We start from the raw sequence: 25647 nt of genomic DNA on the forward strand, positions 1-25647 counted from the left end.
ATGGGCAAACAGGGGGGAGCTGTAAGTCAACTTCAATGCACCTCAAAAAAAATCAGTGTTTCAGAAAGTTTGCAAGTTTACCATCCTCACTGCATCAAGAACAAATCCTTTCAATCCATCCATTTGGAGTACTCAGGGAAGTTTTGAATACTAGAATAAGCCTAAAATTAACAAAAGGACACCAGGCTTGGAAAAGAAGAAAACATACTGCACGCTGGAAAGTCGTCTCTCCAGTCTTGAATAGGGTAGCCGGCGTGGGAACAGGCTCTAGCGTACTCCGTGGCTGCACGGCAGTAGGTCTCGTCATCGTCAGCTCTGGGAAGGGAGAAGACAAAGGCAGAATCACACCGGAAATACTGACCGAATTTACATCTTTGAGCTCCTGACCTCTAGAAATACTTAGTGTGTGGTGAATAATTCAATATGAACTGATGCCAGCATGTACGTAATATGTTACGTATACCAATGCAGAAAATAAGTCAACACAGGACCCCAGCTAAAAAACGCCTAGGTGAATTGTCGTCATCAAAGTCTTAGTTTATCTGACCACTCATGTTCTGATTCAAGCATGTCCCTAAAACTGAAAAACATTTCTATTTTAATTCTGACACTGTTCCAGAATTCTTGTATGAAATTTTGGCTCCTGCACAGAGCATCCCAGACCTTTTAGAATTTAATAAACCCTATTACAACAGATAAAATTCTATCACAACAAAAGCACCAAATGTGAATATTATTTCAAAGATACCATGCTCTTGACAGTCTGCACGCTGGAATAAAATGAATACTAAGCAATCTGTACCACTTCTGAAAGGTTGAATAAATAGCACTTAACCTAAGATTTAAAAAATTAGTACTTTCAAGTTTAAATTACTAAACCTAGTTACTTTGATAATATTTCCAAAAGTAAATAATCTCTACTTATTTTCCTATAATCACGCTAGAAGCTCTCCCAAACAAATATAACAGGTCAGCCAACTTCCAAAGCAGATTAGCAAGGTACCTACAAAATAAGGAAGGTTTACAGTAAGATGGTTAGCTTGTTTTTCAACCCAAGTCAAACTCTAAATCGAATAGTTAGTATCTTACAAGATAATGACCTTAGGGATGTTGCATTTTCAGTATTTCTACTGTAGAAGCCACCCATGTCCAATTGCATTTACCCTGTGCTGCCGCAATTGGAGTCATCTGCTTATCTAGTCCAACTAACCAACCCTTAGAAGGAAAACGGGACTGAGCATATAAACTTCAAAACTCGGAAAATATTCTAAACCTCCAAATAAGAAGAGTCTCTGAAAATCAGGGTAAGCTAAAATTATTCAGTTCCTAGAAAGACATGAAGTTTATGATCTCCCTTAAAACATGTGCACTGTTTCTTACAATTAATAGAAACTTTGAAAGTTAACAAAGTAACTGAATACTGGTTTTTCAACTCAATGCAACTATTATTAAAATAGCTGCCATTGTTAAGTATCTAAATTACTCTAGGATTCATGCTAAGCATGTTACATGTAGCAGCACATAAAAACTCACAACAATTGAGCAGGAAAGAAATTATTATCCCTATTTACTGAGGGAAAATGAGCATTTAGAAACTGTTGTTGATTGGCTTTGATGTAGCACAACTGAAACCATTTTCTTGCTTAGCTATTCTCAGATGCAGAAACGGAGCTTAACTGCATTCAAGAACTGGCATTATGTCATTCTTCGGATGTCAACTGAGGCATCTTCTCCTCTGTGGAGCTTTCCCAGGGGCTGCCTGGTAAAGTCAGCAGTTCTCCCCACGCCCACAGCTCTTTGCATTTAGAGCATTTGCCATTGTTGGACACCTGTTCCTCAGCCCCATTAGAATCTGAGTGCCCAGGACAAGGTCCCTTTTGAAATTGTTTGTTTCTCGTGCCCTGGCCAGATGGCTCAGCCAGTTAAGGTGTCATCAGTACACCAAACAAGGCTGCAGTTTCCATTCCAGCACAGGGCACATACCTAGATTGTGGCTCCATTTCCTGCCAAGGCATGTGCAGAAGACAACCGATGATGTTTCCCTCTCACATCAATGTTTCTTTCTCTCTCCCCTCCCCCACTACAATCAATGAACAGATCCTCACGTGAGGATTAGAAAAGTAAAATAACCCTGGCTAGTGTAGCTCAGTGGATTGAGCACTGGCCTGTGAACCAAAGGGCCGCTGATTCGATCCTCAGTCAGGGCACATGCCTGGGTTGCAGGCCAGGTCCCCAGTGTGGGGTACAGGAGATGCAAACACACATTGATGTTTCTCTCCCTCTCTTTCTCCCTCCCTTTCCCTGTCTAAAGGAATAAATAAATAAAACATTTTTTAAATTAAAAAAAAGTCAGATAAAATAAATCATTTCTGTTTCTCCAAGGTGTGGCACAATGTTCAGTTCAGAATAGATGCTCAGAACATATGTATTGAATGAAATTCAATATACTATCTTAATTCAAGCAGGAAATCAATTTGAGTTCAGCAGATTCACAATGCTTTCTCATGACATAGGGTCCCTGTGTTGCAGTCCTCTGATGCACAAGAAGTGGAGGGAATCTGCTTTAGGGGAGAAAGAATGTAGGCAGGTCTAGTCCTGGGTGACACACTGAGAGGAGTGAAAGGCTGACTGTAGGAGATTGTCACATCATTCTGTCAATGACCACCCACTCAACTTGTAATGCCCTTCTTTGGGTAGTATATGCCTGTTCCGCCTCCAAACCTGGTAGTATATGCCTGTTCCACCTCCAAACCTGGCCTCTCCACCTCAAACATATCTCTCCACGTATCAGATAATTTCTGCCAGTAGATGTTTCTCTATCTTTAAATTTTTATTTGCCCTTGGAGAAAGCAACTCAGTTTCAAAATCCAAAGCCTAAACAACAATAAATTTCATGTTAACTTCTCAGGGGTGAAATTCCACAGTGAGTGTGGCAGGGACTCCTTTTGGTCCCCAGTTCCCTCTTTTTCTCCTCAGTATGAGAACCTCCAAGATTTGCTGGGCATGTGGTTGCTGAGCCATGGAGAAGAACATTGCCCAGCAGTCCCAGCATCGAGGTGTGGCCTACTTCCCAGGTCTAGTGGGGAGACTGAAAGTTGGAGTGTGAAACTACAGGTCACGTCCTTTAAAAAGCTGTCAGCCCTCTATGTTCTTTTCTCCCTCCCAAAGGGCTAAAATATGAACATGGAGGTGAAAAGCCAGTTTTGGCCATGAAGTTGAGAATCAATACCCTAGATCCTTGGGGATGACATAGGAATAGTATCACTGAGTCACGGGGAGACAGGGGGAAGACACATGGTACAGATGAACCAAGGACCACTTCTCAGCTTGGACTTTATGTGACAGAAAATTTAATTTTAGTCACTGATACTTCAGCAATTACAGCAGCCAAGCAATATCCCAACGAATAAACAGAATGACTTTCCCAGGTCTGCCAAATGATGCCAAAAGATAAGTAAATAAAATCTTTTTTTAAAATATTTTATTTATTTATCTTTAGAGAGGAAGGGAAGGAGAGAAGGAGAGAAATATCAATGTATGGTTGCCTCTCGTGAGTCCCCTGCTGGGAACTGGCCTGCAACCCAGGCATGTACCCTGACTGGGAATTGAACCGCGATTGTGTGGTTCGCAGGCCCGCGCTCAATCCACTGAGCTACACCAGTCAGGGCCAAATCTTAAAAAAAAAAAAAAAAAGCAAAGCCAAATAAGGAACAGAATGTTGTAAAATGTAGAGGCTGGTACCAGATATTTTAGGTAGAAAGGTAATCTTCTCAAAGCTCCTGTGTTCATAAATCCCTAACATTTAGAGACTGTACATATAAATAAAGATACAACTGTGCTCCACTAAAAATAAGCAAATATTCCAAGTAAGCTTATGTTAATATCTGAAAAATATCATTATATTCGTGATTTTGTAATAATCACCATTTAAATAAAGCAGAGCAGCTATAAACAGGACAGTTTTAGACCACCTCATCTTCCCTCTTTGCTTTTACCTTTGATCAACTTAAACCTCTTAACAAGCTACCCAGGGTGACTTTAAGTACTTTTACTCATCCAAAAATTAGTCTGGTTCTTTACACAGTTCCCATATATTATCTGCACTTCTTCTTTTTTAAAAAATATTTTATTTATTTATCTTTAGGGGGGAAGGGAAGGAGAGAGGGAGAGAAATATCAATGTATGGTTGCTCTGCCAAGGACACACAATGTATCGTGTGTCCCCTGCCGGGAACTGGCCTGCAACCCAGGCATGTGCCCTGACTGGGAATCGAACCAAGATCCTCTGGTTCACAGGCCCGTGCTCAATCCACTGAGCTACACCAGCCAGGGCTGCACTTCTTAAAATTAGTTATAAAAATCAGATTTATTAATAATTCTTGAGGTATTCCAGAACATTCATGATAGCTAAATTGTATACATGGTAACTTTTTTTTAAAATAGAAAGGACTTCAATAATGGGCATTTTATTACAGTAAGTTCTATGTTAACAACCATGTTATGATGATTCTCACTAAACTGGCTTCCTAGAAACCACCCAGTCAGTTGTTCTTGACTCAGGAGAGAACGTGGGAGTCTGTGACCCTGGATGGAAACAATAGCACATGTTTCTTTTCACTAATCTCCAAATGAAATTAAGCATTTCCTTCCACTAAACACTTAAGTAGCACATCACAGTGTTCTTAGCAGTATCTCTGACTTTGTCATCAATATATCTCATATGTCATTCTTTCATGTTTTTATTTTTAGGGGAAGGGTCATCAAGGAACATGTATAAAGGACACATGGACAAAACCAAAGTGGGGTAAGATCGAGGGTGGGAGGTGGGGATGACTGAGGTGGGGGGGAGTTAGGGGGGGCAAGAATGGAGACAACTGTACTTAAACAACAATTAAAAATCGGAAAGAAAAAATAAATAGATAAAGTTGTTGCAGCTATCTCAAAGTCTTTATAGTCATCACTATGGAAAATTATAGTAGTTATTAGAAATAAAATGCAAATTAAAAAGTGCATATATCAAAAACTCACTTCATTTACTATATTAATAACTCTATTTCAGTATAGTTCCCTTTGTAAGCTTATGCTTTCTTTTGAGTATTCAAACATTATTTTGAAAAAGAGTCTGCAGACATCTCTAGATTCCCAAAAGGGATCAGTGGCATGAAAAATACTTAAGAATCGCTATATTCTGTTCATGCTACTTATATAAAATAGACTTTACCTGTTATCTGGTAATCTTTCAATAGTTGTTAGTATAGTTTTTGTTTACATTCCCCATTACATGCTGTGAGCTGATGAGATGTCTAAGTTACAGAGTAGTTTTTGCTTTTTTATATATAAAGAAAATATTACTGCGGGTACTAATCATTTCACTTACTTGCAAAGATCATTAACACAGCTGGCAATATATAAATATGGATCGATATATTCATGGCAGCTCAAAAAAGGAAACTGCAGCAGAATCTGACACTTGAAGAAGATGGCCTGTGTGGAAGAAGATGGCAGTCACCAGGACATATTCAACGATGTCCTTTACTCTCATTTCTTTCTACTGATCTAATTGTAAGGCTCTCTGATCTTACTAAGAAGCAGAAGGTAATTTCTTCTTATAAATGTTAACCAACATTTTTATAACTACCTATTTTTGTAATGAGTACTGCTTTTATGAAACTCATTACATTCACTATTTCTGAAATAATTTTAGAGTTATTCCCATTGTAGTTACATTTCCTAAGTTTAATAGTGTTTGATTATGTAGTATTTGTACTTGAAATGTTTAATGTTAATTATACAAACAGGACTCGTGTGTACTATATCCAACATGCCCAGATTTTTCACACCGAACTTACCTCAAATGCTGGCATTCCACTGGAGCATGGATTTGGAAAATCCGAAGGTGTGGGTATACATTTGGTATCATCTGGAGTTTGCACCAACCAGCTATTTGCAAACATAGCAATGTCTTCTGTGTAGTCATCTATTTCACACAAACACACAAGCAGAAATATGTGAGATTATATCACTTTCCACAAACACACAGTTCATCAACATAAACTCCCAGGTAAAAAAGTTAAACTCAATAACTTTATAATTATCAGATATTAGACAATGCTGAGTGGGAAACAGAGTTGTACAGTTGTTCATATGGAACATAATACAATCATTGATAAATAATACAAGAATAAACTCTGTTTCACATACTCAAAACTATAAATCTATTTTTGCCCACCCCTGTAACATTACCTTAGCATAATAAAAATAAATGGACTGAATGTCAATACCAAATAAATGTTAATATCATTAAAGAGGAAAAATTTATTGAAGCAACAGGAGGAAAGGTTGAGAGCGAGGGATACAGAATGCACTTCAATAAAGCACCAACAGGACTACAGTTTGTGCTGTGGAGAAAAGAAAAATCTGTGTAAAACGGAAACAAAAGTAAAAGTCTGGTATAAAGATCTTCAGAAAGCCCTCTCACTATATTCAACATTAGTCATAAACTTATTAAAATCGTAGTTCCATAACGAGGGCAAAAAACAATAAAAAAATCCTCGTGGACCCTTCAGATTTCAGAGGACACAGCCACACTGAAGGACTGGAAAAGGCACCTGGCGAACAGAAGACTAAGAAATGAATCCATTTCATCTGAATATGATGAAAGTGTTTCTAAAGACATTCAGGACAGATTGTTAGGAATCTTAACACTGTCTCAGCATTATTCAGAGGCAAGATTCAGGAGCTAATGTACCCAGCAACAGACAGTTGGTGGTGAGCACTGGGCTATCGGCTTCAGCAGGGGTGTCCAACCTTGGCGTCTCTGGGCCACACTGGAAGAAGAACTGTCTTGGGCCACACATTAAGCACCAAACACTAATAAAAACTGTTGAGCAAAAAAAAAGTTTTAAGTACATTTGCGACTTTGTGTTGGGCCGCATTCATAGCCATCCTGGGCTGTGGGTTGGACACCGCATGGTCTCAGCACTTGGCGTGAGAACAAGTTTTGTGATTTTTTTAAAGGTTTTATTTATTTATTTTTAGAGACAGGGAAAGGGAGGGAGAAAGAGAGGGAGAGAAACATCAATGTGTGGTTGCTTCTCACATGCTCCCCACTGGAGACCTGGCCCACAACACAGGCATGTGCCCTGACTGGGAATCGAACCTGCAACCCTTTGGTTCACAGCCCACACTCAATCCACTGAGCTACACCAGCCAGGGCAATCTTCAAAATTAATGAAAATGCACCTGCCCCACTTTCAGACCGTCTGGATCTCAAATCTCAAGGACTTGGCAGAACTGAACAAGGTGCCATCTCAAGCCCTGACCAGTGTAGCTCACCTGGTTGAGTGTCATCCCACAAAGTGAAAAGTCATGAGTTTGAGTCCCTGCCCAGGTACATACCTGGGACAGGGTACATAACCGAGTCGCAGTTTGGTTTCAGTCAGAGTGTGTGCAGGAGGCAACCAATCAAAATTTTTCTCTCATATCATGTTTCCCTCCCACTATTTCTCCCTCCATTGCCCTCTCTCTACAGATAAATAAATAAAATCTATACAAAGAAAAAAGAAGGTGACATCTCAAAGTTCCATCTAAGACAGCCTCAGGTTTGAGCTTTAGGTTCTCCACCATGTAGATTTACATGGCCACAGGCCTATCTTGGAAGACAAGCCATATCACATCACTAAAATAAAAAACTCAAACCAAATATTTGATTCTCTCTCCCTGTCTTCAAGATAAGGAGATAATGTCCATGTGCTACCACTGGTGTTTGGAAGATTGTGGGAGTACATCTACAAAAATGCTTCCTTTTCTTAGTGTAAAATCCCAAATTTTACTGTGGCCTTAAAGAGGTTTTTTTTTTAATCTGGCCCTTGCACTCCCAACCTCCTCTACCTCCTGACTCCACCTTGACCTGTCCTATAGCTACTCCTATTCTTGCTCAACCTGCCCCAGTCTGCTGGCAATGCACTGTTCTTCACTCAGACTCATTCCCACCTTCCTTTTGCACTTGCCTTTCTCTTGCTCCTCCTCCTTCACCATCGCCCTCCCCTCCAATCTCCCCTCTACTCTCTCCCTTATCTCAAGTAAGCGACCTTTTAATACGATCTTGTCAGACAACATTCTCTGTCACACGATCTGGGATACCACCAAACACAGTGTCTTATCACTCTTAACCTCTCTCTCTTTCTCTCTTTATGGTGGCTATTTTTCGCAAAAATTGTATCTTCATTTTCCCCCTTATTTATTGTCTTTCCCTCTAATACCTACTGATGGAAGGAGGAGAGCTTGCCTAAACTGTCCTATGCTGTATCTCTGGGTGAGTATTGGGTATATAGTAGGTGCTCGAAATACATTTGCTAAATAAGTGAATGAATAAATACAAGAGAGTTTGTAATATTTATTAAAAACATTATTTAGAATCCTAGAGCTTTCAAATTTGGCCCACTTCATTATCTCTGGTATTGTTGGAAATGCTACACACTGAACTAATCATGGATCTAGTCCAATATGCTTATTTTAACAAGGAAAATTGAATATTCCCTTAAATAAAATGTATAGCCATATATCCTTTTAAAACATCATCCTTTCCAAATGTCTAAAGGAACAAAAACATTTCCTAAAGGCCTATTTCTTTTAATACTTATGTGCAAATTTTAATGTAACTAAACAACCTGGGTAAATCCCTCAGGGTTCACTTTAACTCTAGTTTATCAATCACATATTTAGCTATTTTTACTACATTGCATTAATGAAAGTCACAGAATTGGCTATTCTGAAGCAATGTGTGGTCTTAGATCCTGCAAACTTAAATGTTTAAAACAAACAAAATTGCAATGTTTTATATAAAAGGCACTACAAATAAGCAATTATTGTTCACATTGGGCCGTTTCCGAGAATGAAAGTGAGGCACTATTAATCATGTTGGGGAAATGAAGCGTGAACCAGGTTTCTGTGTTTAATGTGTCGCTAGCAACAGATGTGACTTATGGAAGCAGAATCTCAACTAGACGACAAACTAAAATCTATATCCACAGCAATTGTGAAAAGCCTCATTTCTTTGTGAAGTCATCTCTGAAGAATAAAGAATGCAGAGAGAAATACAACCTTAATCACTCTTAAGAAATTATGCATTCAATGGCATTCAGTTAAACTCACTGCTTCTAAAGATTTATCTAATCACCAACGTAAAGGCAGAGTTTTAATAAAATGCTAAGATCTCCAATACTGCTCATCTGGAGAAATTTCTTGCATTACTGGAGCATGAAGAAAATTAAAGGGCAGGTTCTTTTCCTATCCTCATAAATTTTTGTAAGTTAGTTTTTTTTTTAATTACTCTGCTTTAGATTGTGCACCAAATAAAATTGTGAAAAAGCTGAAATCTCTCTTCAGGTGCTTCCCATAGATTCTCCGTGTCCTTGCCTTCTGGCAGCTCGGCCACAACTCAGTCCAGGAGCCCCCCCGCTGGTCTTCTGCCGCCCGTAATCTGCTATCAGCCCTTTGCTGCCCCGATTATCTCACCGTGAGCGACCCTTTCTCGTGCCAGGTTATCAACGTCTGTCTGACTCTTAAATCCAACCGGAGTCTCTCTGCCTCTGACACAGCAGATGCTGTTTTCTGTCCAGACCTCTGTGCCATGCTCCCCAGGTGTCCTAGGAGAACTGCCCACAGCAGTCTTTTCTAACTCAAACACTGAGAACTGAATCGAATACTATTTTTTCGTGAAGTTTTCATAGAGAAGAAAAAGAAGTCAGTAATTACCATTAGATTGGTTCTGCTTGAGTCTTCATCCCTACTCTCAAGATTTCAAGTTTGTAAACCCTCTCCTTCTAAATCCCAACTGTCGACAAAACACCATTTCATGATGATCTCAATGCTGTACATTTATCCATATGGTGTTCACAGACTTGTGAACACTTTCAGTTGCATTTTCTCATTTGGTCTTCACAGAGTGGGAGTTCTCAGGGTCATTATTCTTATCCCCATTTTACGTACAAGGAAACTGACTCCTTGGAGCCCAGCTTTTCATACTAGCCACTTGGGATCGAATCCTGACGATGCATGATATCTCGTGGGCAGAATGTTTGCGTTTTAACAAGGGCCTCTTAAAGCCATGTCATCAATCAAACATTTTTATTTCAGCTCCATTAGAGGCTTGTTGACACCACGTGGAGATGATTATAAATTAGCTAAAATTTATAATGTATGGAACATTAGTGATGTGCCATGTGCAGTACTAAATGTCTTGCATGAGTGGTCTCTTTTAATTTTTGCAACTCTGTGCAGTATATGTTATTATTATATCACTAAAATTAGAAAGTTTAATAAGAGGCAAAGCAGAATTTGAATCCCACGGTGATTCTAGAACCCACTGTCTATGTAAGATTTTCACTGTGCCTTAAAACACAACATATGGGCAATTCTTCTTTATTACCTTTATATTAAAAAAAGGGTGATTTAGCACTTTACACATTTAAAGTGGGTTTCTCACACATTTACCTTAGCACAGGGCTGGGAGACAGTCAGATCTGTAATCTAGTCTTGGCCACAGTATTTCCCGAGCTGTGCTACATTGGGCACATCACCTTGTATCATTAGAAAATTAAGAAAATACTACCCACCTTACAGAATGTTGCAAGGGTTGGGAATAATGTAGTTATGTGCTCATATTAACTATTATTATAAATAAAGTGTGTTCTCATTATTCCTGGTAACTCTTAGGGTTCAGAATCACTACATCCCTATTTTTCCGCTAAAGAAAGTGAGCATCAGAGAGATTATATGGGTCCCCTCAAACAACAAAACTTGTAAGGCCGGGGGCAAGGTTCACAGCCCTGTCTGCTGGCATGAAGAACGATGCTCTTTTTGACTGCACCCCCCCATCAGTCCTGATGGTGCGTGCGCTGTGACTCTCTTTCTGCTGCCAGTGCACACTGGTCACCAAATTGAAAGAGAACACATTTTTAACAGTTTACAGAGATTAGTTTCATAACTTTAAACAAACAGATGGGTAATGATAGATACAACTATACATAAAGTACATAAAACATACTATACATAATGCTGTTCATTTAATTAACTTTATAAAATTATTATTTGACAGTCATTTAATGTATTCCTATCAAGATGATGCAAAATAGCTCCTGTCCAAAAGTGAACAATTTTGCCCTGAATGGGTCCAAATCACTAAAATGTAAGCCCTGCAAAGGGAGGGGTCTTTGTTTTGTTCACTCATGTATCCCAAGCTCCCACAGCAGCGCCTGACAAAGTTCATACCCAGTTAATGTTTATTACATGAGTAAGCCCTGTATCTTAATTTAGCAAATATAAACTAGCACATGGTTTCCAAGAATGGCACAGAAATATTTTTCTATGTAAGCTTCACTTAAGATCACTAAAACAGGTAAGTGATGTCTACCAATTTTACCCAAGCTAGGACAAATTGCACCCTCTGGGGTGCAAACAGTTGGATCAGTGAAGGAAGAAGACCTCAGAAGTATCCATGCATTTCTCCTGCCCCCTTACCTTGCTGAATGATGAAATCATCGGATTGAATGCCATTGTAGTTTCCACATAGGCCACAGGATTTCCCCTTATGCTCCTCAGATATTTTCAGGTAAATTGCAGATATTCCATCCCAAGCCAATGAAAATCCAAATGTTGTTTTCACCAGAATATAGTCAGCTAGTTTCTCAACAGAAATCTGTCCAATTGTCTGAGGCAATGTTAAACTTGAAAAATGGAACAAAGGTAATCTAAGAATTGTAATGAAGAATCAATTACAGGTGATTTATTTCTCCTCATAGTAACTGAGACAACCCAATAAAAGATAGTTATCACTCAAAATTGTTGAATAAACTATAGTTAGACTTCCCAAGCAACCATCCTATAGAAAATTTTGATATTTTGAAAAAATTCAATGTTGAAAGAGACAACAAAAATTATATCTGTTTCTCCAAACTTAGATTTTATATTTATAATGGGTGATCCAACCAAACAAAAATACATTTCTGCTAAATATCCGTGATTTTTATAATCTGGAAAATACCCTTGTCTATTTTGAATAATGAGAGCTTACATGTATTTATTTTTATTGAGAGAGTTCAAGATAATCAAAAATGCTGCTCAAAATGTTGTAGTACAAAAATGATCAAAATATGTAAACATACTGCACAAGTTCTGATTTTGTTTAATTTTTGTTTTAAACTTGGCTGCAGTGAGCCCTGGCTGGTGTAGCTCAGTGGATTGAGCGCGGGCCTGCGAACCAGACAATCGTGGTTCGATTCCCAGTCAGGGCACATGCCTGGGTTGCAGGCCAGTTCCCGGCAGGGGCCAGTTCCCAGCAGGGGATGCACAAGAAGCAACCATACATTGATGTTTCTCTTCCTCTCTCCTTCCCTTCCCCTCTAAAGATAAATAAATAAAATATTAAAAAAAAAAAACTTGGCTGCAGTGAATTAGGAGCTTCTATCCTTGGTATAAGGATAGTTGGTATAAGTGTCACCTTGGTATAAGCCATTGTTTTCCAAAAGAAAAGTGTCGAGGCATGATTAATTATAACTTACATTTTTAATGCTGCAAAGTTCATTATTAGGAGGATGGGATCCTTGGTCATACAGTAGTGCATAGGGGTTAGATTCATAATTGTTAAGTTGGGTAAAATTTGTTCTATTTGAACAAAGGTTACATTGAATAGTTAAATTCCTGGTCCGATGTCGGGTCTTCTCATTTTTCACGAGAATGTGCACATTCAAAGGAAGTGGGAGACGTAACAAGAACTGAGGAAAAGTACACGCTTGGACATTTTAAAAGTGCAGTAAGTTGCCTAGAAGACATCTGAAAGAACACTCTTCTTCTATCCACAAACGTTAAAGAAAATAGCAGGTGCTAATAATTAAAGAAATTGAAGGAAAAATATTATTTTTATTACTAAAAATAATGGTAACTTAAAATTATAAGCTGCAATGTGAGGTAGGGGGTTAATAAGTATATTCAAACATTTCTCTCAAAAACTTCAATTTATTGAGTTCCTTTTCAGGAGCACAAAGGGACAAAACTATAAAACTAAACCTACTCATTATCAAAAGGATAGTCTCCAAAGAAACAATTCAAAATATCTAACCATTGCCCAAAGATGTTTGTGGGTAAATATTTACAGAGAATTAGTCATAAGAATAGAAAAATAACTAAAAATTTACATTGGAGACTAAATAAAAATACTAGCTAATTGCTTTCATAATCTATTTATATTAAAATTACAAACACTAGGAATTCTTAGCAAATGCATAGTAAAATTCAGTATGAATACTACTATTCAAGTTTGCAAGTTCATAAAAACTAGACATAAAGAGTGAATTGTATTTTCTAAATGTATTTTATAACAATGGAATGTTAAATGTATGAAGGTATAGTTGTTTTGTTGTGGGTAGTTTTTGGTTTGGTCATTTGTCATTTATCTCTTTCACAGTAAATTGATTAAATAATTTTTTTAAAAGTAAAAGGTGCATGTGATCATTCAAATGTCTAGAACATAAAAGGATGCTAGTAGAGATGGGCACAATAGGAAAAATTAGATAATCTCCCATTAATCTAAGAAAAACTCCACTCACCCTAGGATGGACACAGTAATAATGCACACTAAAATGAATGCACTGATTAATGCTAAAAATTATTCACAGATTCATATGTTAAAAAACCCTTCATTTCACAGGTAAAAGAACAGAAGTCCAGAGAGGTGTGATGCACACAGCCCCACATATTTGATTTCATTTTGCAAAACCCTTCTCGAGCACCTGCTATGAGTTAGACCCTCGGCCAGATACAGCATGGGTATAAGCAATTTAATTGGTTAATAAGAAAAGCATCCTTTTTCTATCATACAACATGTCTGAGTTAAAATTTAAACATATCTTTGATGTAACAAGGGCTAATATTCTTGAGAATCCTCTTGAATGCCATTTGTTTCACAAAACATAATTTTTTAGTTTAATTTTTTACTGTTGTTCAATTACAGTTGTCCACATTTCCCCCCATTACTTTGCCCCTGTCCTGTTCACTTCCCACCTCCCACATTTAATATTCCCCCTGCCCAGTTGGCTTTGTCCATGGGCCCTTCATACATGTTCCTTGACAACCCTTCTCCTTCTTTCCCCTGTTACCCCTCTCCCCGCTCCCCTTAATTTTTAAGTGCCCATTTTGTTACCTAAAATCCCATATAAGGAATTCAAAGTTGCTATTTACATTCTGTTCCAAGAAATGCGTATGTAATGTATTATCTTCCCATTCAAATACCTACACTTTCTTTTATAAGAAAATTAGAAGTACAGAACCCAATTGATCAAGAAAATAAGCCCAGAGAGACAGAGAGGCTGACTAGGTCAGTGCCTGGCTCCCCTGTGCTTCATCCAAAGCCCCTTCTGCTACCACCTGTTGCCTCTTAAGGAGTCTCACTGAGAAATAAAGCACAGAGGTTGGTAAGACCACTGCACTGGAAAGAATCTCCTTGGTTCAAACATTTGCTGGTGAATTTTGAATGATAAATAGAATTTTTCCATCCCACAACTTACTTTGCCTGCTGTAACTCAGGCTAGAAATATTTAAGACTGAATACTGCTATAATTATTTGGTTGGAAGGAAGATTATTCCACAATATTCCTCGTTTAAAATGTATAAGACCTTCCTCCAATAAATAAATAAATTTCTGTTCCCCAAAACTCTCAGATCTCACTCTCGGCAGACAGAAAACCAGAGCAGCCCTGATCTATTCAGGAACGCAAGTTACACGTTGTCCTGACCACGTGGTTGGCCTTGGAGCCTACCAAAGTCCTGATACCTGTATGACATAACTTTAAGGTTTTGTTGGAAAGAAATTCTCTCCTCCTACTCTGCACAATTCACTCTTAGTGTGACATGTTTGGAAATACTATTAACCCATGGTGTTATGTTCATTATACTTTTTATCATATCTTACCTGATTCCATTTTTTTTAATCTCATGCCCATAAATTCGAATTTCCTGTTGGTCTGAAAAGAACAGGCTGATTGACCGATAACAATAATACACTGAACCAAGGCACTTAGGGCTATTATGAACCTTAAAGAGAGAAAAACAAAAGAAAGGATAAATATATATATATACATATATATACATATATACACATATATGCATATATGTGTATATATGTATGCTTGGATATATAAAAATCCTTGGAGGATTTTTCTTTGGAGAAACAAAATGGATAAAAGACATAGAGATATTCATATCTAGGGCATATATAATGAAATCAGAGGCTCCCTGCTCAATCTCCCACCAGGCAAGCAAGCCCTCATTCATATGTTCAAAGATTTCTGATCAGCTTTTAGAGCCTAATCCTCTAATATGGATAAACATGCATGGATTGCAATAAAAACCTGCAACATAAAAGACAAATTAACAAAAGATCAAAGGAATGAAAAGCAATTCAGAGAACTAAACCTCCAAAAAATCTATAATTAATATCTTCAAAGGGAAAAATGAGCCTGGAAGTTACCTTATTTGTGAAATAAGAATAAAATTCCATTAACAATGAAATTCAAAAAATAAAAATTGTATATTGACATTATCATCAGAGAAACATATATGAAATAGAATGGTTGGAAGATACATATCTAAGAGTTGGAAATAAACCTCCCAAAACATAGACCAAAAAAGCAACAGGGTGGAAAACAAGGAGGCATCAACAAGAAAATACGGAATTAGTCACTCAGTTGGGGAGCTCTAATACCCAAATCACAGAATTTCTGAAGAGATAAAAAGAAGAAATTCTGAAAGAGAAGAAGAAAAAGAAATATTATTCCAAAACTGGAGGATTTGGAGAGCTTGAAAGGGCTCATCAAGTGTCCAGCACAATGAGTTTTTTTTTAAACTTACATAATCCTGAAACCTGATGACCTTAGTGATAAAGAGAATATCTCAAAATTTGTAGCGGGAGTTGGGAGAGGCCACATGTAAAATGATCAGAAATCAAAATGGACTGAATCTCAAAATTCTGAAAGTAATTTCCAACTTACAGTCAAGGTTTAAAGTGTTCGCTTCCATACACACTTTCCAGGAAAGTATCTTCTGTTTCCAGAAAACAACTTGGAAACGCAGTCAATTAAAACAAGTGGGCAAAACAAAGAGGAGGAAATGGGTGTCCGCTCTGTCATTGCTGCAAATGAGCACCGTTCTCCTGCTTGAGCATCCAACAAGCTTTTTAGAACCTGTCTCTCAAGTACATACAAAGGTCCAGGATCACTAAATGTTTCATGGGGCCCAAGACACAGGGAGATCAACACAGGAGACACAGAACGAAACTCTCCAGGAGGACAGAGAACAGAAATCCCAAGTGCTAGGTGTGTAAGAGGCGCAACAGCAACCAGTCTCAAGTGGAGCAGAGAACTAAGAACTGAGGAGCGGACACCCAGGGGGGCATGTGGGGGAAGGCAGCAGGAAGAAGCTGAGGGTCTGAGGAATTTCCTAAAGTTTCTGACCATATTGAGAAGAGTTTTGTAGCAATGGAGAGTTTGAAGGGAAAAAATTGTGACTGCAGTATAGAACATTCAGCAAAACAAAATGATAAATGTTAACGCCATACAAATGTACAAAGAAGAGAAATAAATTCACAACAACCTGTCAAGCTCAGCTCTCAACAACACTTATATAAATATTATTCACATATGTGCAATATGTAAATAATAATAAATATAAAAACCACATATGATTTAACTAAAAATGGTGACCTACTCTAGTAGGAGGAGAGAAGGAAAGTGTGTGTGTGCACGCACATGTGTGTTAGAGGTAAGAAGGGCGATGTAACTAAGATGATGCTTCATTTTCCAAGGTAGAAAGTGAACAAATTAGGCCTAACTTAAATTTTTTTTAAATTGCAGATGTTGCTTTGGCTGGTGTAGCTCAGTGGATTGAGTGCTGGCCTGTGAACCAAACAACTGAGGTTCAACTCCCAGTCAGGTCACATGCCTGGGGTGCGGGCCAGTTCCCAGCAGGGGACACACGAGAGGCAACCATACATTGATGTTTCTCTCCCTCTCTTCTTCCCTTTCCCTCTAAAGATAAATAAATAAAATCTTCAAAAAAAGTTGTTTTTAAAAATTGCAGATTTTGACATGTAAAATAAGAGCCAGAGAAAATTGCTAAAAAACTTGCAATAATTACCTTTAGAGAGCCAGACTGTGGCTGGGGATAGGGAGTGAAGAAAGGCAGGATTATTTTATTTTATTTTACTTTATTTTACTTTGTATGCCTCGATGAAATCTTTTAAACTATGTACATGTATGATTTTCATAAAAAATAACATTGAAATTAAAGGAAAATAGAGTCAAGATAATAAATGTGTGCATAAAGATATTTACCAATCTATCTTTTAAAATAATGAAAATATTATTAATACCTTATTTCTAAAACAGGGCATAGTTAAATAATTTGAGTATGCCATAAGTTGAAACAAATATAGCTAATAAAATTTGTGTTTGTCAGAGATACTTGACATGTAAGAAATTTCTTGATATAATATTAGGTGAAAATATATTTTATATATTATAAAATATAATAGTATAATCTTAATATTATAAATAGATACAAAACCCAGAGGAAAAAATATAAAAAGAAATATATGAAACTATCAGCAAATATAACTTTTGACTGATAGTTCTAGTATTATTTTTAGAGTTTTCTGAATTTTTAAAATATTCTACACATGAAGTGAACTACTTCTATAATCAGGGGAAAGATGATATTTAAAATAAATGGAGTTGTTGATTTGAAAACAAATTCCACCAAGCGAAACAGGGCCATGTAGAAACACTATCTATTGGCTCTGCAAGCGCAGTTCAGCAGCGTGTATTGTTATCAAAGGACAGATTACCTTGTTGACACTTCAGTCCTCAAAAGGGTGAGACACTGGACAAGACCATTTCAATGAGGGAGTCAGAGGTGTTTGAGTGATAAACCCGGCAAAAGAGCGAAGGGGTGAAGGACAAAGGGGGACTGAGAACAAGAGCCCTGTGAGTACTGAAGGTGTATGCCACTAACTTCTCTATCTAAAGAAACTGATTTTTATCTTTATGTCCCATAAGTTAACTTTCAACCGACCTCATTTTCTTTCTGGATCACTAGGACTTGTTCTTGAAAAGCTTCAGGGCCTACTTTTTACAATTTGCTTCACCTAAGAGACAAAAAAAATCTAGGCAATGCCAATGTAAGTTAGAAAAGAAAAAATAAATAGATGGAGATTCAAACAAATGGTATCTGTGGAGAGTTTAGCTTTTGAATAGGATGCTTTTAGATCTGTGGAAATTCAAGGGAAGATAGTGGCCAAGGACAGAGAGCCCTGGCTTCCTTCAACTAGAGACACTCTGCAGCTTACATTTTGAGATATCTCCTAAGATTCTCTTGAAGCAAGAATTCTGAAATGAAGAATCCTCTGAGCTCCATCACATACTATCAATCTACCTAGCAATTAGCTGCCTGTTACCACATCCTCTAGCCTGTGCTTGGGTAATGCATGTACTCCATTTCATAAATGCTGGCCCCTGGTTCATGCCGAGGGGTGCCATTTTAAAATTTAAGGCAGGTGGCATCACACTGGACAGGTGAAGAGTGAAACATACGTGGGTAATCTGGTTGGTGCCTGGACCCCCCCCCCCCGCCTTCAAAATGATCAAATAAAACCTGAAGAATGAAGGCATCAGCTAGAGTTGATACTATGACATCCATGATATAGACATTTCTGTGTCCCCTGAAAGGCCCTTCCACGTAAATCCAAACTCTCCTTCTCCTAGTCCTAGGCCCGTCTTGATAGAACTACACTCAATATAACTGCAAATTTTACCCATCCTATCAAGAACCAACCCCTCTCTTTCCCCAGGCAGAGACCTAAGTATTATATATTTTACACAATTTGTCCAATACCTTAAAAAGACAGGCTTCACCAGAAATAAGTTCTAAGTTAATTATATCCTAGGAACGCTTACCCACACAGTGTATCGAGGCTCCAAATTACCACAGTCTTTTGCAAAAATGTAAGAACAGTTTCCTGGGAAATAATAGTAGATGCCATCAAAAGTTTCAAAGTGGTACTGTCCCCAGGTTTTGCATATCCCATCTCTGCCATTGCCCATGTTCGGCACTAAAAGGAAATAGTGCAATACTTAATAGAATGAAATAAATTATATCTGTTCCTGGTAAGATTCAGTCATGGTAGGTGATTCTATGTCATTAAAATAAATATTTTCTTCTTGGGTGGTCAATATCACAGGAAGAAATAACTAACATAAAATTACTGGTTGCTCTCAAAAGCATTCAACTTCCCTAAAGGAAAATATGGCCTTCAAGTTGTTTTGAAGAAAGAATTTATACTAGTAATTTCCTTGTATTTGTTTCCAAAGAAAGATTCTGGAAGAAAGGAAGACTAGAGACAATGACACAGGAAAATAAAGTGAAAGTAATAAAGCAATATAATGGCTCAGAAAAGAAAAAATGTCACTACTGAGTGTCCTAAAAATTAGCATAAGCAGCATGACAGTGTTCCCGTCTCCACAATTCTTCAAAAATATCTTAATAATATCCACAGAGAAAAACAACCATGGACAAGGATATCATGTTTATATGTCTGGAGATAGGGAGCAGTAGTCATCCAAAATACCCTGGAATTTAAAAATGTATGGCCTCGAACTGGCCAAATTTTAAGCGATGTTTGTCTCAAATTATATGTTATCTCTTATTGCCTCCATGCCTGCCTTCTTACCTTTGTGGATACCCCTCTATTCTCTTTTTGGATTTTTCTAGACCTTTCTCTTTAGAATAATATGAAAAATCAGTGACATTTGCTAAGTAATCAATATGTGTAAAATATTCTGATACCCTACATAAGGAGCATAAAGTTGAAGCAATCATGTCTTTTCTTTTTGTAATTTTTACCTAAATTTATTAGCCTTTGGCCTTTTTGAGGGAAAAAATAGAGAGTAATTCATTATTCAGGCAGTATTCTTTGACCGTATGCCTTACCTCTGTTGCAAATATTCATAGAATCTTACGCTTTATAGCAAATGTCACAAGTATGATTAATGTGTATCTGTTATGTGTTTGCCCCCCTCTCTAGACTGTAACTTTAAGATAGCAGGAATATGTCTATAGTATTCACTATTGTATCCCCAGTGCCTCGCCTTTATCTAGTAGATGCTCAATAAATACTCACTACACAGTTGAATATTTATTGACTGTAACTGGCATAAGATCCTAACCTAGACACCATGGATACAAATATCTTTTAAGTATCCTCTGTTCTGAGGAGCTCTCAATATTATTCTACTTTATGTACAGAATGTCCAATGGACTCAAAGTCAAAAAGAATGTATGATTTCAAATAAGAACTCTAAATTATGGAGCAAAAGAGGGATGAATGAGAATCTGATTTTAATGAGCTAGGACCATCTAAGGGAGAAAAAAGTGCTTGAAGGAATACTAGAGATAAGTGAAAAGAGAAAGTGAGCATATCTAATTAGTTTTACATCATTGCCAAATGACTGTAAATCCATTGTGAGTATTCAATATACAATATGATTGCTCCAAATCCAATGGATGAACCCTAATACAGCAAATTATGCCTTAATGTTTTCTCTGGCATCTCATAATTTTCACCTAAGTATCCCTGAAACTTACCAATCTGGCACCGTGTCCCCAGTGCCTGAAATATTTGGCAGTCACATATACCAGCCGTAGAACAGAAAGCTCCGTTAAGGCATTCATGAGGACAAGAACCTGAGGGGCAACAAAGTAAGTTACCTCCTGGCGTGCATCAGTTCTTATAAACATAACCTGTCAAGATTTTGCTTGGACTAACTGCAACCACTATTAACTCGAACAGAACCCCTGGGCCTCTTGCCTGGATGAGCTAAAGAATGAAGCTCATCAAGTCTTTATCTAGTTCATTTCATTATGTGTGCTGTGAAACCAGAAAGACGGGCTTTCACATCTCAAACTATCCTGGAGCAAAGGTTAGCTTTTTTCAAGCGATTGAAAGGTCAAGTTCCCATGTAAGGAATCCCTGTCCCAGATGATGAGAACCAGAAATAAACAAACTGCAGATGATTCCCCTGATGGAGTTTGGCACTGGCTGCACGTCCAATGCGATCCTTCCCCAGTAGCAAATGCTGTGTTAAAGAACAGCATCCCTCATTAGCCCCAAGGATCAGGCAAAGTACAAAACTAAAAAGGAAACTCCCATTTTCTAAGAGAATGATTAAAAATTTCATTTGAATTTTGTGTATTAGTCCTCAGGCTTAATTACAAGCAATGCAATTTTTTTTTCTGACCCAGATTTAATTTTAATGGGGCAGAAGCCAAAGTCACTGCTGGATGTCACCAAAAATATTCTCTTTCTTTTATGGAAAGAAAAATTGCCCCGAAGGATTATGTTGAAAAGAGGAAGCAAGAAACTATGAGCTCCTGGGCAAGTTTGAAAAATGCAAATGAATCAGAGTAAAATTTTTCCTCTAAAAAGGAGAAGACAGGAGCAACTGGCAAAACTCAAACAAGAAGGATTTAAGGAACACAGCAGGAGACCTAGAGGACATCTTTGAGTCACTGCACAGTATTACTAGAGACTGTGCCTTTCTGGAGTAAGGTAAGGTCATGAAAGCACTTTCTAAATGGAGTAATTTAACTGCAGTTCTGCCAAAGGCAAAAATTAGGAAAACTCATTATCCTTCCACCTTAAGAGCAATTGATCTAAAGTTTCTCTTCACACGTAAACACAGACGACTCTCTAAGTAATATATCTTAACTGAAGAAAAATGACATATTTCAACTTTGTTCATAAAAAGAGGTAAAAAATATTGTTTTTCATAAACTTAAATGCAGTTTTTTCCCAAGGGGCAAAACTATCTTTATAGTTTATTTTATCACAATCTTGCCTTTTTACAATGAATACATGTCTACATACTTAAATTAACAAATGCATCTCCTTCAAAAAATATTCACAGCCCTCTTTGTTCCCCGAAAACAAATATCAAGCCAAAAACAGAAATCCTTGTTATTTTAAATGCAATGAAAAACAAATTAAGTTTCAAACCACCACCAGCATTCTGCTTAATGGAAATGAGAAACTGATAAGCAAAAATAGGATGTCAAGGAGAGATTAAGGAGAAAGTAATTGCTTTAGAAAACAAGTTTCTGATACCAGTCATATCTCTCTGGATCATGTAGTTATCAGCTTTGACAGAGTGTTTAACCTTTCTTGTTTATAAAAATGAAGTGAATCTAAACTACTATTATGGACTGTTTCCACCCTGGCTCCATTTTCTTCTTGCATTTTATGGAAATAATAAAGAGTTGATTCAATATATCCCCCAAAAGGGGTCTTTCAAGAAAGTAAATTCAAAAGCATAAGATGTGAGCCCTGGCTGGCGTAGCTCAGTGGATTGAGCGCGGGCCTGCGAACCAGACGATCGCAGTTCGATTCCCAGCCAGGGCACATGCCTAGGTTGCAGGCCGGTTCCTTGCAGGCTAACTACCAGCAGGGGATGCACAAAAGGCAGCCATACATTGATGTTTCTCTCCCTCTCTCCTTCCCCTCTAAAGATATATAAATAAATAAAATCTAAAAAAAATAAAAAAATTTAAAAAAAGCATAAGATGTGGCACTAACCTTTTATTTTGCTCTCACCCCAATTAATAGCTTCATGGAAGAAGTATCTTGGAGATGTTGCTTCAAACTTTAAAAGAAAGAAGTAAGAATTCAAGAGAATTAGATTATTTCATTCAAGCCCTATAGGCAAATTAGAAAACCTGTAGCTATTAGAAAAATAGCTACAAATACAGAAATGATAAGGCATTGACTCCCTATTTCCTTGGGTTACTGAGCCACCTCAGTGAGGCAGAAAAGATTCCTCTGGGGCTATGGTTTTGCCTGTACATGGCTCTGACAAGTTCTTTATCCTATTTGACCTCAGTTCTTGTGCCTCCTTTCCCTCTCGGGAAAAGAGCCTAGTTAGAGTTAATTTTTGCCTTTACTGACTGTTCTGCCTATAGAAGTCTCAGTGCTCTGACACTCCCAAGTGCAGATGAGTGTAGAGAAAACACATGAGGCCGATGGGGCAACAACGATGTTCCCACTGCCTGCAGACCCATCCTCTTCTTCTCAGGGCACCATCCTCAGAAGTTTCCATTGCTGTGGTGTGACAGTGTCACCCTCACTCTCCAAAGAGAACTAACACGTTGGCGTTCATAGAGCACTTGTATATGTTTTTACAGATCCCAAAGCACTTTAGGGTGGTGGTTAAGAACATGAATTAGTGAATCAGAGAAACCTGGATTAGAGTCCTAATTTTGTCAGGACTTACTCTTAGGCAAGCTTCCTAACTTCTTAGTGCCTCCTTCTACTTTTCTTTAAAGTGGGAACAATGGTGCCTACTTCATTGTGTAGTCATAACAATAAATAAAACAATATATGTAAAGATTCCGCCATAGTACTTCACACACAGAAAATTAGCAAGAGAGAGGTTTATATTAGTCTAAACAACTCAAATAAAACCTTAGGACTTTTAGCCCTGGCTGGTGTAGCTCAGTGAATTGAGCACGGGCCTGCGAACCAGAGTATCGTGGTTCGATTCCCAGTCAGGGCACATGCCTGGGTTGCAGGCCAGTTCCCAGCAGGGGACACATGAGAGGCAACCATACATTGATATTTCTCTCCCTCTCTCCTTCCCTTCCCCTCTAAAGATAAATAAATAAAATATTTTTAAAAAACTTTAGGAGTTTTAGAGGTCAATATGGATTAGTAGCAAATAATTCTGGATTACTAAAACTAATCAATTATGATTTTTTTATTCTAACTAAAAGCCAATGTAGTATATGATCTGTCACAATGTCCTCTCCAACAGCAATTTTATGTTCACAGAGGAATACACTCCCAAATTTGCCACATAATTGTCAAATTGAGTACTGAAGGGTGTTAGAGAAACTGGGGAGGGCGAAGGATTAGAAGAAAAAAGGATACAGAATGTGACTTTAGGTCTTAAGTCCTTTCTCAACATCTTCCTCCACATAAAGTTCTATTTTGGAATTTCCCAACAAAGTACTTTTTCCTTTTAACAGGCAAACCTGACCCATGCCTGCTAAAAGAACTCCCACACTCACCACTTTAGGACTCTTTGCTAAACTCTTTGACCCATACCACAGGTCCAAGTTCATTGTTTTCTGCTTTCATTCCTCCACTCCTACTATTCAGTCTTCTCTTTTTGCCCTTGCCTCTCTCTTCAGACTAAGATTCGCAATAGTCTGTGACCTTGATTACCCCCAAGACAGCAAATTGTATTCTCTCTTCAACATTATTTTTTTTCCAGCTGCCTAAACCTAACACAACCACCATCATTACTGGACACGGAGCTCTTCTTTGGCTCCAGTGAATCTTCTCCGATGCTCACCAACAGTTACATGACTTCAACTCTGCCTCATATAGACTTATAACCTTGAACAAATTATGTAACCCACTCAGCCTCAATATCCCAATCTATAAAATGGAATAACAGTAACCGCTTCACAGAAATGGGAAGACTAAATGAAATGGAATAAGTAAAGCACCAAGAATAGTGTGATGCACATAAAAGGGTTATAAATATGTTGCCTATTTTGGGGATAAGACACAACCTGAGTGTACTGGACAACACTAGACTAAGGCAAGAACATACAACTCATTCTTGTTCCATATCCTGTCACTGCTTAGCATGACCAGGTATGACAACCTAGAATGCCATTGCCCTGGTTATCACAGCATCCTAATTACTACCGAGTTCCATGCATCATACTGCAATATTTCAACAATGGTAGGACATGACACAGAGTTTTCATTTTTTAAAACAGATCTGAACTCAGAATGGTATTTTATGTTTATAATTAGGAGCACTTTTATTTTTGATGTCATAAAAATAATGGCAAATAAGGCCCTGGCTGGCATAGCTCAGTGGATTGAGCGCGAGCCTGCGAACCAGAGGATCGCGGTTCGATTCCCTGGTTCCAGTCAAGGCACATGCCTGGGTTGCAGGCCGGTTCCTTGCAGGCTAACTACCAGCAGGGGATGCACAAAAGGCAACCATACATTGGTGTTTCTCTCCCTTGCTCCTTCCCCTCTAAAAATAAATAAGTAAATAAAATCTTTAAAAAAAAAACTGGGTGGCTCCTAATTTAAAAAAAAAATAAAAAATAATGGCAAATAATTGATGGTGTCTTAGATTCAATGAACATGTTACACAAAAATAACTTCCGTATTGGCCTCCACTAGACATTGAGTTTCTACATAACAAGCACTGTTATTCATGTTTGTATCTCTAGTGTGTTCTCTTGTATGTCATCAACGAACCCTGACTAAACTGAAAATAAACATGATTCAAATGGGAACAGTCTGCCTCCCAAGGCTGTTAAGAACCATGACTATAAAAGATTCTATTGCCTTAGCCGGTGTGGCTCAGTTGGTCGGAGTGTCGTCTTATAACCCCAAAGGTTGCGGGTTTAGCTCCCAGTCAGGGCACCTGCCTGAGTTGTGTGTCCTGCCCTCAGTCTGGATGCACACAAGAGGCAAAAAAATCGATATTTCTCTCTAATGTCAATGTTTCTCTCACTC

At 37.9% G+C, this 25647-nt stretch overlaps 1 protein-coding gene across 1 annotated transcript in view; it reads right to left on the bottom strand.

Moving 5' to 3' along the window:
• OTOGL (otogelin like) overlaps positions 1–22750 on the bottom strand; it is a gene marked incomplete at its 5' end in the record, with an annotated part of 117201 nt that extends 94451 nt beyond the window's left edge. Inside the window, 8 exons of the mRNA XM_037042811.1 lie at positions 209–315; positions 5377–5483; positions 5849–5976; positions 11520–11725; positions 14965–15086; positions 19004–19158; positions 20691–20789; positions 22678–22750. Coding sequence (XP_036898706.1) covers positions 209–315; positions 5377–5483; positions 5849–5976; positions 11520–11725; positions 14965–15086; positions 19004–19158; positions 20691–20789; positions 22678–22750 — 997 coding nt within the window. The remainder of the gene's footprint in view (positions 1–208; positions 316–5376; positions 5484–5848; positions 5977–11519; positions 11726–14964; positions 15087–19003; positions 19159–20690; positions 20790–22677) is intronic.
• Positions 22751–25647: the final 2897 nt, after the last annotated feature.

The sequence above is a fragment of the Sturnira hondurensis genome, unplaced genomic scaffold, assembly GCF_014824575.4.
Source record: "Sturnira hondurensis isolate 20B ecotype Veracruz unplaced genomic scaffold, ASM1482457v3 Scaffold0003801, whole genome shotgun sequence".
NCBI lineage: Eukaryota > Metazoa > Chordata > Mammalia > Chiroptera > Phyllostomidae > Sturnira > Sturnira hondurensis.